The sequence below is a fragment of the Engraulis encrasicolus genome, chromosome 11 (genome assembly GCF_034702125.1).
Source record: "Engraulis encrasicolus isolate BLACKSEA-1 chromosome 11, IST_EnEncr_1.0, whole genome shotgun sequence".
Classification (NCBI taxonomy): Eukaryota; Metazoa; Chordata; class Actinopteri; order Clupeiformes; family Engraulidae; genus Engraulis; species Engraulis encrasicolus.
This window is the reverse complement of record NC_085867.1, coordinates 8,399,854-8,417,353: the sequence shown is the minus strand read 5'-3', so window position 1 is coordinate 8,417,353 and position 17,500 is coordinate 8,399,854. Positions and strand designations below refer to the sequence as shown.

Genomic DNA, 17,500 nt, shown 5'->3' with positions numbered 1-17,500 from the left:
CTAATTTTCAGTCAAGTGACTTTTGTCTTTTGCATGCTCACACACGTGTTGACATAGAAACCACACCAACACACACACACACATGCACGCACGTGCGCGCGCGCACACACATACATACACGCACACGTGCGTGCACGCGTGCACACACACACACACACACACACACAAGCACACAGACATACGCGCACGCACACACACACACACACAAGCACACAGACATACGCGCACACACTCTCACACACACACACACACACACAAGCACACAGACATACGCGTGCACACTCACGCACACACGCACACACACACACACTCTTCTAGGCCCAACACCAAGAGATGCTCTTGTCATACAGCCTTCATGCTCCACACACTGTAGTGGGCACACATTCCAAGAGGGAGAAGGACATAAGTGATCACTTGAGTATCATGCTAGGTGAGACATGGAGTGAGAGAGAGAGAGAGAGAGAGAGAGAGAGCGAGAGAGAGAGAGAGAGAGAGAGAGAGAGAGAGAGAAGAGAGAGAGGTAGAGAGAGAGAGAGAGAGAGAGAGAGAGAGAGAGAGAGAGAGAGAGAGAGAGATTCAGTGAGCCAGAAAGAGATTGCAAGAGCAGACAGACAGACAGAGCGAAAGAGAGAGAGTGACAGAGAGAGACAATGACGCAATGAGCCAGAAAGATAGCAAGAGAAGACAGACAGAGAGAAGGAGAGAGCGACAGAGAGAGAGAGAGAGAAGCGACAGACAGAGAGAGAGAGAGAGAGAGAGAGAGATAGAGAGAGAGTGGCAAAGGGAGAAAGAGAGAGAGATCATTGATCTCACAAATGAGAGAGAGATAATTGATCACTGAACTCATACACCTGATCTGGGGTGCATCTCTCAAAGGCGAAGTAGCTAGTCGGTTAGCAATGTTGCATAGTAGATACTATAAAAGTTGCTAACTCTTGTGTCTCGAACGTTAGCACACAAAGTAACTACTGCTTGGAGTAATGTGCACTCTGAAGTAGTGGTGACTTTGAAAGTGAGGCGCCTCCTATCCGTATCTCGACAGTGAAGTTGAAGTACAGCTGGAGTAGATCCATTGAGTCCAGACATCACCTCAGCCACCCCAAGTAACACACAGCGCTAGTCTACTTCAGAGTGTGACTCCACCCATTAGCTAAACTTGTAGTACATATTTGACAACAAATGTGTCAATATCTTTTAATCCTGTGGTGCAAAAGCGCTGAAAATCAATCGACATGCACACAAAGTCATGATACAGCTGCGAGAGTGTTCAGAACACAAATTCAAGTCATGTCATTTGTTCGTGAAAAAAAAAATCATATCATTGGAATCTGATGAATCCTACACTAATAATATACTTTTAACTGTATACCGATTGAATTTCGTCTCATTTCGATGTGTAATTTGTGAAATATTTAGATTAGAAAGTATTGGTTACTCCTGGAAATTCACTGGTTTAAATGTCAAGTACTTAAACATTTTTGGGGCAAATATCATTTTATAGCCTAGGGGTATTTACGCTTGCCTATCAATGGGAAGACGCGAGCCACGCAGGTTCGAATCCAGTGTGCGGCATGTTGACAACAACTCGTGAAATCGTGTTTTGGACCCTACAGTGTAACACATTTCCCTTGGCTGCGCGTGTGTGTTGGTAATACACAAAATAAATGATCTATTTATGCCAGATATTTCCAAAATTGTGGCACTGCAACCATGTGGATTCGAACCTGCGTGGCTTCTGCTTTCCCATTGGGATGCAAGCGTGAATACCACTAGGCTATGTAATGAAATTTGCATTTTTTCAGGGATATTCAGTGAATTTCCGGGAGTAACCACTACTTTATTATCCAAATATTTTACAAATTACACCTCGGAAAGAAACGAAATCCAATCGGCATGCAGATAATACTGCCTTATTGGTGCGGACGGTGTCAGATTGTAATGCCACGGCCGTGTTTTTTCACAAAGAAATTACAAGGTGTGTATTGGAGGAAACAGCTGAGTCACCGTGTCGTGACATCCAATCAAATGTGCTGGTGGTGGTTGTACACTATTGCTTTCTACTTCACGCACTGAATTTAGGAGGAAACAGCTGAATCATGAGTCAGCTAGACACATGTTTGGTTGTCATCCAATCAAAAGGGTTATTCATGCTTGTCTCTTGCTGCTTCTTTGGTCACGCACTGCAATGACAAGAAAGTAAGTAGCGGTGTGGACTCAGGAAAGTAGCCACATTACTTTGGGCTTACTGTGGGAATGGTAAGGTTTTGAGAAATGCACGTATTTCGCCTTGAAGTAAGTAGATAACTTTGAAGTACATCTGTAGAAAGATGCTAACGTTGGAGAAACATACCTCTGACTGGTCTGACAGTAGTACCACTTGTTGCAAGGACAGAAAAGCAGCCATCTTATCCTACTGTAGATCAAAATTACGCTTTTGCGCACCTCTGTAGTTAGACGGGTGTGTAGGATATTATCCCAGTGGGGTTGTAATTCAAATATAAAGAAATCTAGCACACTGTCTATTCCACCAACAAACATACAACCTTTCGATAATCCGACCTTCTTCACGTACCTGACAGTGTGCGGGATTTATTCACACTAGAACAGTGATTCTGTGTCAAATAAGCACCCCTCAACTGTCAATTCAGTTGACAGGTTGTCCCTGAAAATGTTTAGGGGGGACAAACGGGTCCTCCTCCTGAAAAAGTTTGAGAAAGACAGCACTAGAATCACTGAAGTAGACAAATCACAACAGCGGCAATTTGAGGGTGCCGACAGCGGGCCGAGTGTGGGCCTGATCTGGGCCGGGCTCGTTCGCTGTGACCTGTGGTGATGCAGATGTGTCTTCCGCCACATTTTCAATCTCTGTGTGTGTGTGTGTGTGTGTGTGAGTGAGTGAGAGAGAGAGAGAGAGAGAGAGAGAGAGAGAGAGAGAGAGAGAGAGAGAGAGAGAGAGAGAGAGAGAGAGAGAGAGAGAGAGAGAGAGAGAGAGAGAGAGAGAGAGAGAGAAGAAAGAGAGAAGACGTGTGTGCATGTGTATGTGCACTTTTGTGTGTGTGCTCTTTTTCTGTAGCAGTATCTTTGCCCAATAGCTTATTGAAATGTCTTGCAGTAGATACTCACATCACATCAAGCGACTGACTCCACTACAGCTCTGTTATGCCCCCCCCAAATGTTTTCCCGTTTTCAAACAGCCGTGAAAAGAGAAGGTTGAAGGTAGTGTCTAACCAAACAGCTTTAAAAAATTGTGCCCCCCCCCAAATGTTTTCCCGTTTCCAAACAGCCGTGAAAAGAGAAGGTTGAAGGTAGTGTCTATCCAAACAGCTTTTAAAACATTCACACAAAAAGAGTATTACCAGCAGAGTCTTCTTTGTACAGACTGAGTGAAAATGAACAGAGGTGTCAAAAGTAAAAAAATAAAAGCAAAGAAAGAAACGCAGTTGCCTTTTCCAACACAAGTAATGTATCTGAGTAACCAGTAGACCTGTGTACTTGTCTTACGGTCAGCTAACTCTGCACTGGTTGGATCAAGTTTGTGGTGGGTCCTTATTAGGATTTCAGTGTTCTTCAGTAACAGCACAGTCTATCTTTCTCATTAGATACAATGGCGTAAATGGTGTAACAGCTATGTAATGCCATGTGCTAGTGTTGTAATTACACCACAAATGTACTTTTACTTTCACTTTTGACACCTCTGGAAATGAAGTGAGCTCCTCATCCACCATGTTACACCACAGAGAGGAAAGAAAGTGCCCCTCTGAAGAAGGGTCGCGGACAAAAGGGACATTGCATAAAAACGGAAATCCACATGTTAACAGCTAATGCTAATAGATGTATACATGCTACACTGATCCATTGACTTTCACTAGCTTAGCGACATACTCCGTCTTTTAACTTGTCTTAACTAACTAGCAAGTGTGTTAACTAGCAAGACAACGACTCACATGAAAAATAAGACACTTTACCATATTTATAAACCCCAGCCAACGATTTTATATGTATTAAGCCCCAAAATAGTGGCATACCCCTTTAATGGAAAACCTAGCAATAGTAATGGACAATTTTTTACCCATTGCTACAGTAAGACTCTGGTGGGTTGGGGGGTCGCGAAAAGTCCAAAATGGGGTCTCCGCTGAAAAAGTTTGGGAACGACTGCACTGAGGAAAGAAAATGCCCTTCTGGGGTGGACTGGCCATCTGGCATAGCAGGCATTTCCTGGTGGGCCCCGCACCCTTGTGGGCCCCTATTTGCAGATTTATTTTTTTTACACTACTGAAAATAGGGGCCCACGAGGGTGCAGGGCCTACCGGTGAGTCAGTTACTGCGTCGCTAATTTAATCCAAAAGTGCCCGGGCCCTGTTTCTCCCCCAACCCAACCGTGTTACACCGAGGAAAGAAGAAAATGCCCTTCTGGTTAACATTGAGAGAGTGCTGTGGGAGCCTCTTTTCTCTAGCGGTGGCAGCCAGGCAAGAAGAAGGCAGCCTTGCCTTGAAGTCCTCCAGTAATGTATGAACTGACAACGTCTGGAACAAAACAACCGCGGGCTGAGCGATTGGGTCATCTCGGTGAAAAGTACACACCAAATTGGGCTCTCTTCAGACTAATAGCGGCTGGCTGCTTTGTCACCGTGAGTTATTCCGACACGTTATCCCGCTAACGACGACGAAGCCTTAGCGCCTTAGCGCCATCATCTCTGTTTTTCCTGATTGGCTTTTAGCTCTAATGACGTCTCATTAAGGCTTCAATTCCAACGGACCTGGCTGTCATCCTGACACAGTGAATTTGTCTCTTTAAATTTTTGCGATCGCGGTTTAATGAATATGTTAAATGTTTTATATTCGTATGACAGTGCTCTGAAGTGATTACATTTTAACAGCTGTGAACATTTGGTGTCTCAAGTACCTGACAAAGCACACACACACACACACGTACACATGTACACACACACGTACACATGTACACACACAAATACACATGTACACGCACGTGCACACACACACACACACACACGCACACACACACACACACACACACACACACACACACACACACACACACACACACACACACACACACACACACACACACACACATACAGGGAAGCTGACAGGGGTCTGTTGTCCCGGGCCCAGGGAGAAGGGGGGTTCTCATTACATTGGGTTCTAATTGGATTCTTTCAAATGACTTTGTCCTGGGCCCAGCCAAAGCTGTAAGCAGCCCTGCACACACACACACACACACACACACACACACACACACACACACACACACACACACACACACACACACACACACACACACACACACACACACATGTACACACACATACTACACGCACACACACACACACACACACTTGGCTGAGTTGCACAAATTGGCCACTTCTGATCCCTTCTTGTATTGGTACTCCTGCAGTACACAACACAGCCAGCTCCCTCGTGTGTTGACACTCACTCAGGGAAACACAAACACACACACACGCACACCAAACACACACACACACACACACACACTCACACACACGTACACACACACACACACACACTGCAAACACGAACTGTACACACACACGCACACACATACACACACACACACACACACACACACACACACACACACACACACACACACACACACACACACACACACACACACACACACACACACACACAAATGCACACACACAGAGTGCACACACACACAGCGTACACACACACAATCAGAAAGTGTTTTTTGTTGTGCAGTTTCTAGCCTGGAGCGAGCATCGAGCTGGAACGACCTCTGCTTGTTGAGGTGCTGCTGAGTCTGATCGAGCTACTCCATAGCCACTCAGGAGCCCTGTGTGTTATTGGGCACACACACACGCACGCACGCACGCACGCACGCACGCACGCACGCACGCACGCACGCACGCACGCACGCACGCACGCACACACACACACACACACACACACACACACACACACAGTGTGTTATTGGGCACTCGGTTTGAGGAGATGCCTGAACCCACACACACATACACACTCACACACACTCACATACACGCACGCAGGCACACACACTCACTCAAACATACACACCCATTCAAACACACACACACACACACACACACACACACACACACACACACACACACACACACACACCACCCCCCCACTATCCATTGGGAAAGAGAGCTTGTTGATTTTTTTCTATTTTCTGTTGGTGTTGGAGATGGGTTTGGGGCCCTCACCTCTGTGAGGTGAACCCAGCAGTGGAGTTTACAAACATGCACACAAACACATGCGCACACCTGCACACACACACACACACACACACACACACACACACACACACACACACACACACACACACACACACACACACACACACACACACACACACACACACACACACACACACACACACGCACAATCACACATTCACGCACATGCACACACACAGACACAGAGCAATGGTGCCTTGCTTAAGGATACTTAAGCTTTGGATAACAGTATATTGAGACCTTACACATTTCTCCTTCTGGTAAGGAGAGGTATTCAAAACTAGCCTGATTATCATCGACTTTCAAATCTCTTCGAGACTTGGACTGTCCAAGAGCATAATAATTAACATTTCCCAAACAGCATGGTTGGTTGACCCGCCTGCCTCCATAGGTTTGCTACTGGTTGACTGGTCTCCGACAAAGTGGGTGGAGTTCTCGATATTTCTGGAGATCAGAAACGATATTTACATTGCTCTTGGCCTGACTAATTCAGAAGCTCATCCCTGATTCCAAGACCAACTACATACGTAGATGTTTGTATACACACGTGGGCTATGTACTTGCATACTTTAGACTGACTTAATGTTTTTTCATTTGTTTGTCTGTTTGTCCGTTTTGTGACCCAGAATGCCAAAGCCACCCTGACGCAGACGAGGCAGGCGAAGCGAGCGTCTGCACAGCTGAGGTCGTCGGTGGAGCAGACGGAGCAGCAGCTGAGTAGCGGGGAGCAGCTGGTCATGCAGAGGATGGAGCAGGCACTGGCGCAGCAGGCAGAGGTACTACACCACACTACTGCTACCATACGAACTAGCATACCTACCACTCAGAGGATGGAGCAGGCACTGGCGCAGCAGGCAGAGGTACTATACTAACTAGCATATACATACTACGCTACTACTGGGCAGATGTACTATACTAATTAACATATACTACACAGATGATGGAGCAGGCACTGGCAGAGCAGGCAGAGGTAGGCCTATACTAACTAACATACATACTACTGAGAGGATAGAGCAGGCACTGGCGCAGCAGGCAGAGGTACTACACCACACTAGTGCTACTATACTAACTAGCATACCTACTACACAGATGATGGTGCAGCAGGCAGAGGTACTACACTAACGAACATATACATACTACACCACTACTGGGCAGAAGTACTATACTAAGTAGCATACCTACTACTCAGATGATGGAGCAGGCACTGGCGCAGCAGGCAGAGGTACTACACCACACTAGTGCTACTATACTAACTAGCATACCTACTACTCAGAGGATGGAGCAGGCACTGACGCAGCATCCAGAGGTACTATACTAACTAACATATACATACTACGCTACTACTAGGCAGAGGTACTATACTGATTCTTGAAAGCTTGGCAAAAACATGTCCCAGCAGTAAAATGCTAATTCTGTCGAAAATCAACTAAATTTTCATGAACAAAATGAATCCAGGTAATGGCCAAGGGGTCTGTTACACAAATACACAGTTGTTTGAAATATTTAAGTGTAATTTTATTACTTTTCATGGCTATAAACCTGTCCACACCCTGTAAAAACGCCTGTCCCAAGGGCTGGCATCATCATTTCAATTGACTTAAAATACAAAAATCACTAACAATTGAACAGTATCACCATGATGTGGAAGACCATATTAAAGTGGTTCTACAGATGTGCACATAGTGCATGTAAAACAATATTTACTATGATTTTCTGATGTGTCCAGCATATTGGTCACCACCGTCAGATTTTTTCTAAAAGACAATAAAATCAGGTATGTACAAGGTCATTTTCATTACTGAGGACCCCTTTACAAACCTTTAGCTCTACTACATACTTCACCATCACTGAAGCTCCTATAAGTTTACTATTTTGTCCTCAATTTTTTAATTTGTTTGGACACTGGTCCTGTCCCAACCATAAACTGTCAACACCGTCGGGGGTTTTAATGGTATTATATTACATTAATGTTAATTAATATATACTTTCTCAGAAAAGGTATGAAGCACCCAAGAAACAGAGCGAAAATGAAATGGCTAATGTGAACAAACAATGCATAATATGTAAAAGAGTGCTTTTTTGTCTCACACCGTCAGATGTCACCACCGTCAGATTTTGTTCCGCTCATCATCTTGTTCCATATTCGACTAAATTGTGCTGGTTAATGAAATATTATTAGGCATGTTAGTAATAATTGTGATCCAAAATGATACTCTAGCCACCACTGAGGTGCATTTGGAGTTTTTTTTTGTCAGAAAACCTGACGGTGGTGACATCTGATGGAGTTCACCAAAAAACACATGTTTTACGTGTTTTTGACATGTTTTAAGAATATGCATACAATAAGTATCTACAGTTATGTTGAATTGTTAAAGTAATTCACTTTAATACAGTAAACATATGTTTTTACTTCTAATTCTGTCTGCCGCTGTTGACAAAACAAGAAAGAGCCCATTTTATGAAAAATGTTAAACATGGGGAGCTTGGCCAATACATTCACTGCACAGCCAAGACCTACATCTATGATAATACACCTCTAAATTTTGGATTTGAACAACTTAAAACCTGTTTTTGCCACATTTTCAAGAACCAGTGGCCTACTTCCTAGAGAATCTAACTAATGAAGAAAAAACACATGCACAAACATACTGTGCACACACAAAAATAAAGTGTTTATGCAAGATGCCATTGACTTGAGAGGGCTATTTATTTTGCTAAATGCAGGTACTAATTAGGCCACTTTCACCACTCTCAGATTACTGTCACCACCGTCAGTTCTTAAGTCACCACCGTGAGAAGGAGTTTTGGACATTTTAAATGAATATGCTTACAACATTTTCCAAAAAACAAGGTATGATCGGAGAAAAGTCTGATTTCTGAAAAAAATACATAATGGGGAGATTAGCCTTGTGCATTTCTGAAAAACCAAGACCTTAGTCTACGAGGATATACCGTATAATTTTGTAATTCACTTTGTTTTTTTCTGTCAACATTACAACCTGTTTTAGCCACTTTCTCAAGAATCAGTGTCATACTAACTAACATATACATACTACACAGATGATGGAGCAGTCACTGGCACAGTAGGCAGAGCTACACTGCACTATGCTGTTACTGTGCAGAATTCATACAGTTCATACTACATACATACAAACTGTCACTGGCGCAGTAGAGTAGAGTACAGTAGAGTAGAGTAGAGTAGAGTATCGTTTATTGATTCCAGGGGGAAATTAAGGTGTCAAGTAGCATACACACATACATAAATAAAGACATTGCCCACAACACATAACACACATATTTACACATATAATAATCATATATATCATATATCACTGTTAAATACATTTTGCCAAGACATCTCTCTCTCACACAACACATACACACTCACACACAACACACCTACACACAGAAACACACACACACACACACACACACACACACACACACACACACACACACACACACACACTCACACACACACACACACACACACACACACACACACACACACACACACACACACACACACACACACACACACACACACACACACACACAAACCAAAATATAAGTAGACAGAGGTACACCACACTACTGTCACTGTGCATTTAGAGCAGTCACAGACGCAGCAGATAGAGGTACACCACACTGTTACTGTGCATACATACAGTGTACATACTGTACACTACTACTGTCACAGTGGCGCAGCAGACAGAGTCAAGTCAAGTCAAGTCAGCCTTTATTGTCACTTTCTTCATATGCACAAGTCATACAAGGAAAATGAAATTACGTTTTCTCTCTATACAATGCCAGGACATAGACATATACAAGACATGACATTTTACAGACTGGCATAAAGGTACACCTCACTACTGTCACTGTGCGTTTAGAGCAGTCACAGGCGCAGCAGATAGAGGTACGCCTCACTGTTACTGTGCATATACCCATGTGGAAAGGATTCATTTTGTACACGTGTTGCGTTTACACCACTACTGTCTATGAACAAAAAAAAACATATGTGAGCTAATGTAGGAACAACAAACCCTATACGACAGGGGATGAGTAACTACGTAGCCTACATGAGAGGGGTTGCTGAGCAACTGAATACTAGGGTCGCGAATGAAGAAAGGAAGTGAATCAAGAAAAACAATGCACCGCCACTGTAAAACTCATCCTGGTGCCCTTGGTCATTGCTCAAAGAAAAGTTGAAAACCACTGCAGTACTATGTTATAACATCAATGCACTTGATGAATCCATTTAGCCTTCACTGAAAGACATCAGATGAACAATCTAGCTTCAGTGCTACTCGTTGAAAGAGGTTTTATGAGTACACAGAATTCTATAAGGTTACCAAGGTTATTTTCAGAAGTGTCGAAAATAAAAGTAAAAGTAAATTCATGGTATAGTAAGTACAACACTAGCACATACTGTTACATAGCTGTTAAACCATTTACTCCACTGCAGTTGGCTCCAATTGGCTTCATTTTTTAAATAACACTAAAAACCTAACAAGGTACCCACCACAACCAGTGATCCAATCAGTGCGGAATCAGCTACACTTGAAATGACCAAAGGACCTTCATCAACACACAAGTAACAGCGTGTCCGCTTAGTCATTTTTCTTCGATCTGAGGCAACACAATTTCTGTGCACTGTGCTTGTTGTGAAATGAAAGAGAAGTATTTTTGGAAGTATATAATTTCATCAACGCATAGAGGCGGCCTCTCACAAGAGACTGAAGGCAGGAACGCCACAGAGCTAATCTGAGGTTTTATGTGTCATTAACTCGCAACAGCGTCTGCTTTTTCAGCCACCACATCATGTTGTTCTTCCCTCTTTCTTTCTTTCCTCCCCATCTCTCTCTCTGTCTTTCCTCCCCATCTCTCTCTCTGTCTCCCTCTTTTTCTCTCTTACACCCACGCGCGCACACACGCACACGCATGCACACTAACACACACACATCTCTCTCTCTCTCTCTCTCTCTCTCTCTCTCTCTCTCTCTCTCTCTCTTCTCTTCTCGTCTCGTCTCCTCTCTCCTCCCCTCTCTTCTCTCTCTCTCTCTTCTCTCTCTCACTCTCCTTTCTCTCTTCTCTCTCAACTCTTCTCTCTAACTCTCTAACATCCTCCCTCTCCCTCAAAACTCTCAACTCTCCCTCTCTCTCACTTCTCTCACTCTCTTCTCTCTCCTCTCCCTCCTCTCTCTCTCTCACCCCTCTCCCCTCTCCATCTCAACTCCACCTCTCTCCTCCCTCTCCATCTCCCTCTCCCACTCTCTCATCCTCATCTCTCTCTCTCTATCTATCTCTCTATCTCTCTCTCTCTCTCTCTCTCTCTCTCTCTCTCTCTCTCTCGCTCTCTCTCTCTCCGCCAGCCCGAGGGGTCTCTGGGGAGCGTGTTGGAGAAGATGGAGATGGCCAAACACCAGCTGGAGTCCTACACGCACACGCTGGCCGAGCTGCTGGGCAAACTAGGTGAGTGCAGTGTGCTGTAGTGTGCTGTCGGGGGCGTAAAGTATACCCCTGCAGCCCCCACGAGGCAGGGGGCCCACATGGGCCCTTGACTTGAAGAAACGGGACCCCTCTGCATGATATAAGGCCCTCTTTTTTCATTCAGGGGCCCATTCTTGGTAGCTTGCAGGGGGACCTAAAGTACTTGCATTACGCCAGTGTGTGGTGTGGTGTGGATGGGAGATGGGGCAACAGCACCACTTAGTGGTCAGTGGTGGTGTAACTCTAATAATCCTCCTTGCTGCTGATGTTGATCTTGGTTGGTGCTCGTTGTAAATGCCAGGCACATCGTTTTGCAGTGGCCAGGATAAACAAACATCTTAACTGCTGCAACTCAGCTCATTTTGAAAAAGTTCTAAAAGGTAATAGTTTGGATGGCGAGTCTATTTTTGGTCATAAAGCGCACATCTTCTCCTTCTTGTTGTTGCGGCATTGGCACAGAGGCGAATTTCTAATTCATCCAATCCGTTCCAAATTCATCCGACTGGTCCTTCACATTAGTAGAATACTGCATTACTCTTCCATGAATATCACCTTGTCCTTGGCTGACCTACCGGTACAGTTATTGCAGGATATTGGTTAATGTCCCTTGATCTGGAAAGACACCTTGCAAACAAGCACTTTATCCATTGCCAGGGTGGGACTTGCAACCTGGAACACTCTGGTCCATCGACCAGCCAAACTGATCCATAGTCTCTAGCTAGCCTAACCACCTCACCCTAACCATTAGCCCATGACTACATTCTTTCTTTATTTATTTATTTTCTTTCTTTCTTTCTTTCTTTCTTTCTTTCTTTCTTTCTTTCTTTCTTTCTTTCTTTCTTTCTTTCTTTCTTTCTTTCTTTCCTTCTTCTTTCTTCTATCTTATTTTCCTTTCCTTCTTTCTTTCTTTCCTTTCTCTTTCTTTCTTCTTCTTTTTTTTTCTTCTTATCTTTCTTTCTTTTCTTTTCTTTTCTTTTCTTTTCTTTTCTTTTCTTTTCTTTTCTTTTCTTTTCTTCTTTCTTTCTTTCTTTCTTTCTTTCTTTCTTTCTTTCTTTCTTTCTTTCTTTCTTTCTTTCTTTCTTTCTTTCTTTCTTTCTTTCTTTCTTTCTTTCTTTCTTTCTTTCTGTCATTCTGCTCATACTTTACTTCCTTGTACTCAAGGATACATAGTGTAAGCCCATACTGACACATGGCTATAGGACACTGTTCTTGGGCAATGTGTTGTATGTAAGATGCCTTGCTCAAGCCATAACCTACTGGTCAGGGTGAGATTTGAACCTGCAACCCTCTGGTCCATAGACCACCTCCCTCTGGGGCTCTATAGACCAGCCACATCTGCCTATACTGTATCTTCTGTCTTTCATTCGTCCATTTTTTAGTTTCTCGTTTTTGAAAGATGTTTTTAATAATTTTTCCGACTTCATTGATGATAGAACAGTAGGAGAGGTAGACAGGAAGCCGATGGAAGAGAGACACGTAGAGGTTGGCAAATGACCAGGGCCAGAATCGAACTCGGGTCCCCGGCGTAGCAGCCCAGCTAGTGCCCTACCGTTAGAGCCACAGTAGGGCCTGGTTTAACTTTTTTTTAAGTTTCTCATTTTTTATCTCTGCTGATAGTCCCGTTTGTGGATACAGTCCATAGTGTATGCCCAGACAGACAGGCAGACACCTTGTATCACCTCGTCTTCCCTCTCGCTATGCTATCGAACCTGGGTCGCTAGCGTAGCAGCCTAGTGCCCTACCGTTAGAGCCACAGTTAGGGCCTATAGTTTCTCATTTTTCATTTCTGCTGATAGTTCCGCTAGTGGATACGTATTGTATACTCTGGCAGACACCTTGTATAACCTCATCTTCCCTCTCGTTACGCTGTCATGTCCTGTCGAGCAGAGGACTGAGATAGAGGGTGCATTCCAATATGCGGACTTCCGTCCTCCCTTGCTCACTTGGCTGTTAATTCAATATTTAGCTAAAGCACAATTCGAATGTCAGCATTTTTTAATTTGCAATTGGGATGGTGGATGAAGAACAGACCCTCAAAAGTTGTTGTGGCTAGCCAGACAGCGGGGAAACTTCTCCTCAGAGGTGGGACGTCAGCAAAACGTTAGGCCACAAGCACAGACCAAGGAGTGAGTTTGCATATTTGAGCACCCTATTCATTCTGCCATTTTTTTTAGTTTCTCATTTTTTATTTCACCTGATAGTTCCGTTAGTGGATACGTATTGTATGCTCAGGCAGGCAGACAGACAGATAGACAGACAGACAGACAGACAGACCCCTTGTCTCACCTCATCTTTCCTCTCGTTCCGCTGTCTAGTCATGTCCTGTCCAGCAGAGGACTGAGATAGAGAAGCTTGGAGGTAGCACTACAGAGATGACGTGTGACTAATCAAATATGGCATGGCAGCTGTCAAGTCTCCCTCTCTCTCTCTCTCTCTCTTTCACTCTATCTCTGTATCTCTCTCTGTATCTCTCTCTGTATCTCTCTCGCTCTCTTTCTCTCTCTCTCTCTCTCTCTCTCTCTCTCTCTCTCACACACACACACACTCTCACACACACACACACACACACACACACACACACACACACACACACACACACACGCACACGCACACACAAACGCACACTCACCCTTCCCTTGTCTCTCTCTTTCTCTTTTTTTCTCTGTTACATCCCATTTCTCTGTCACTTTCTGTCTCATTCTATCTCTCTACTTTGTCACATACTCTTACTGCCTCTTCACTTTTCTGTCTCTCTCTCTCTCTCTCTCTCTCTCTCTCTATCTCCCTCTCTCTCTCCTCTCTCTCTCTCTCCTCTCTCTATCCCCCTCTCTCCTCTCTCTCTCTTTCTCTCTCTCTCCTTTCTCTCTTTCTCTCACACACACACACTCTCTTTCTTTCTCTCTCTCAGACACACACACACCCTATCTACCCATACTGTAAATGTGTATTGATTTATGTCTGCACAAACTCACTGGCACTGGCACTCGGTTTTTGCCCTTCGTATATTAAAAAACTACAATATTCACTCAAGATATCTTTGTCCCTCCTTCCCTCTCTCCTTTCCTTCGTCCCTCTCCCTCCCTCCCTCCCTCCCATCACCACCCTTCCCTCCTCTTTCTCTATTTTCCACACACATTGAAAAAAAAACTCTTCTCCCCATCCATCCCACCTCTCCCTCTGTCTCTCGCTCTCTCCGCCTTCTCTCTCTCGTTACGTCCTCTTCACACCCTAATCCCCCTCCTCCTCATCTCTCCCTCTCTCCTATCCCCTCCTCTTCACAACCCCGTCCCCCTTCCTCCTCCTCTCCTCTTCTCTCCTCTCCTCTCCTCTTCACAACCCCGTCCCCCTCGTTCCTCCTCTCCTCTTCTCTCCTCTCCTCTCCTCTTCACAACCCCATCCACCTCCCCTATTCTCCTCTCCACCCTTCCCTCTCGCCCTCTGTCTCCCTCTCTCTCCCCATTCCCTCTCTCTCTTCTCCTCCTCACCATCCTCTTCACACCCTAACCTCCCTTCTCCTCTCATTTCCTCTCCTCTCCTCTTCACAATCCCTTCACCTCCCCTACTCTTCTCTCCACCTATCTCTCCACCCCTTCCCTCTTCCCCTCCTTCCCTTGCTCCTCCTCTCCATCCTGTCCATCATCTTCACCTCCTAACACCTCCTGGACCCTCTCCTCTCCTCTAATCACCCACCCCTCCCTCTCTCCCCTCCTCCTCTCCTCTTTGCAACCCCATCACCCTCTCCTACTCTACTCCAACCAACCCCTCCCTCCTTCCCCTCCTCCCCTTCCTCCTCTCCTCCTCCTGCTCCTCCTCTGCCCATTCCTTCTCCTCTCTCCATCCTCCACTTCCTCTCCTCTAACCCACCCTTTCCCTTCCTCCTTCTCTCCACCCTCCTCTCCTCCTCCTCCACTCCCCCTCCTCCTCCTCTCCCCTCCTCCTCCTCTTCCTCTCCTCCCCTCCTCTCCTCCTCCTCCTCCTCCTCCTACACTCCATCAGGAGAGGACTCGTCCCTGGAGCGGTTCGAGGGCATCCTGGCGGAGACGGCAAGCCGTCTGACGGTGCTGCGTCGCGGCGTGGAGAGCCCCGCCCTCTCCAGGAAGATCCAGACGCTGCGCTCGGCCGCCCAGGAGCAGCAGAAGAGCATGGCCCGGCTGGACCAGAGCATCCTGGAGATACGGCAGGAGCGCGCCAGCCTGCAGGACATCGTGCTCACCCTGCCCAAGTCGTGCCCATAGACACTCTAGAGCAGTGGTTCCCAACCTTTTTTTCCTTGTGTACCCCCCTAAGCCTTTTCCTTGTGCCATGAGTACCCCCTAACTTGTCATGTTCTATATCGCTTTCTAGTATATTCCAATCTAACTAAGCTCCATACATTTGTTAAAAATTCATCTTTCCAAGTACCCCCTGCAGTGTGCTCGCGTACCCCTAGTGGTACACGTACCCCTGGTTGGGAACCACTGCTCTAGAGCAGTGTCTCCCAACCAGGGGTACGTGTCCCACTAGGGGTACATGAGCACACCTCGAGGGGTACTTGGGAAAATGTAGTAATAACAATGGAGTGTAGTCACATTTGGATAGAGGAACAGATAGGGAGCACAAGTGAGAGGGGTACTCATCATAATGACAATATGGTGGGGGTGCGGAGGACAAAATAGGTTGGGAAAAACTGCTCTAGAGCAGGGGTGGGGAACCTTTGTCTCGATATAATTGTAATGTTATAAATGCAGCGTCACATGAAACATGACATTATGTAAAGAAGTCTTTCATTTGGAATACAATTTAAGTTATATTCAGGGGGCCTAGAGAAGGTGGGGTCAGTTTTATGTACGTAAATAATTCTTATAAGTTATAAATTCTTTAACATTTTTTTTCCATATGGGTCTGCACTCTGCAACTGTGTCTGCATTGCATTTGCATGCATGATGATTGTGTCTGCATCACCACAGCCCCACCACCACACTGTATCATATCTGCATTAGTGTTTTACTTTTCCCACAAATATAATTATAATGGGCACCATGTACTTCCTGGAGCATATGTATGCGCTGTTCTATTTGAAGAGCTATTTTCTAAAATGAGATATATCCATTTTATAGAATGTTGGGAAATTTTGTATTGGGCATTCCATTGAATTGCATTGCAAAATACATTTTTAAAGAGGTTTAAAAGTATGTTCTCATTTGAATATTTTAACATTAACATTTGAATGGCAAGAATCCACACATAGATGATGGGACTTCTTAACTGTCAATTCCAATATTAAAATGCAAAAAGTCAAAAAATGGTGGATATAGCGTTTTGGAAAAGAGCTGTTCTATTTGTTTTTGTGGTCCTTTTCTTCAGAGGGTTTGCCTTGTCTACCGATGCACTAAAGCGTAAACATAAACATAAACAATGTGTGTGGCAAAGAAGGGAAATGACATGTGTTCAGGTAAATAACTGTTAAATGAATGACTGTTAGCTACACAAGTGAAGTTGCTTCAATAAAACCTATAACTGATGCTTTGTTTGGAGCTCCTATTTTCCATGTGAGTCAGTCAACTGCAGTATGTCTGTCTTTGTGTACAGTTTTTCTGTTTTATCTGTGTGCCTGCATATGTCAGATTGTCTGGCTGTGCTTGAGGTGTATAAAGTAGAGTTATACTTACAGTGGAATGGCTGTAGCCACTAGGCTATATACAATCATCATGTATACATATTGTACTTACCTTGGGAATTTACTTACCTCTTTCTGGTCTGTGTCA

The 17,500-nt window shown here is 44.7% G+C and overlaps 1 protein-coding gene across 1 annotated transcript in view; it reads left to right on the top strand.

The window, feature by feature from the left end:
* The window catches only part of lamc3 (laminin, gamma 3), a 260,022-nt gene extending 243,816 nt beyond the window's left edge, over nucleotides 1-16,206 (top strand). Inside the window, exons 29-31 of the mRNA XM_063211092.1 lie at nucleotides 6,893-7,042; nucleotides 11,639-11,738; nucleotides 15,753-16,206. Coding sequence (XP_063067162.1) covers nucleotides 6,893-7,042; nucleotides 11,639-11,738; nucleotides 15,753-15,991 — 489 coding nt within the window. The 3' untranslated portion in view covers nucleotides 15,992-16,206. The remainder of the gene's footprint in view (nucleotides 1-6,892; nucleotides 7,043-11,638; nucleotides 11,739-15,752) is intronic.
* The last annotated feature ends 1,294 nt before the right edge of the window (nucleotides 16,207-17,500 follow it).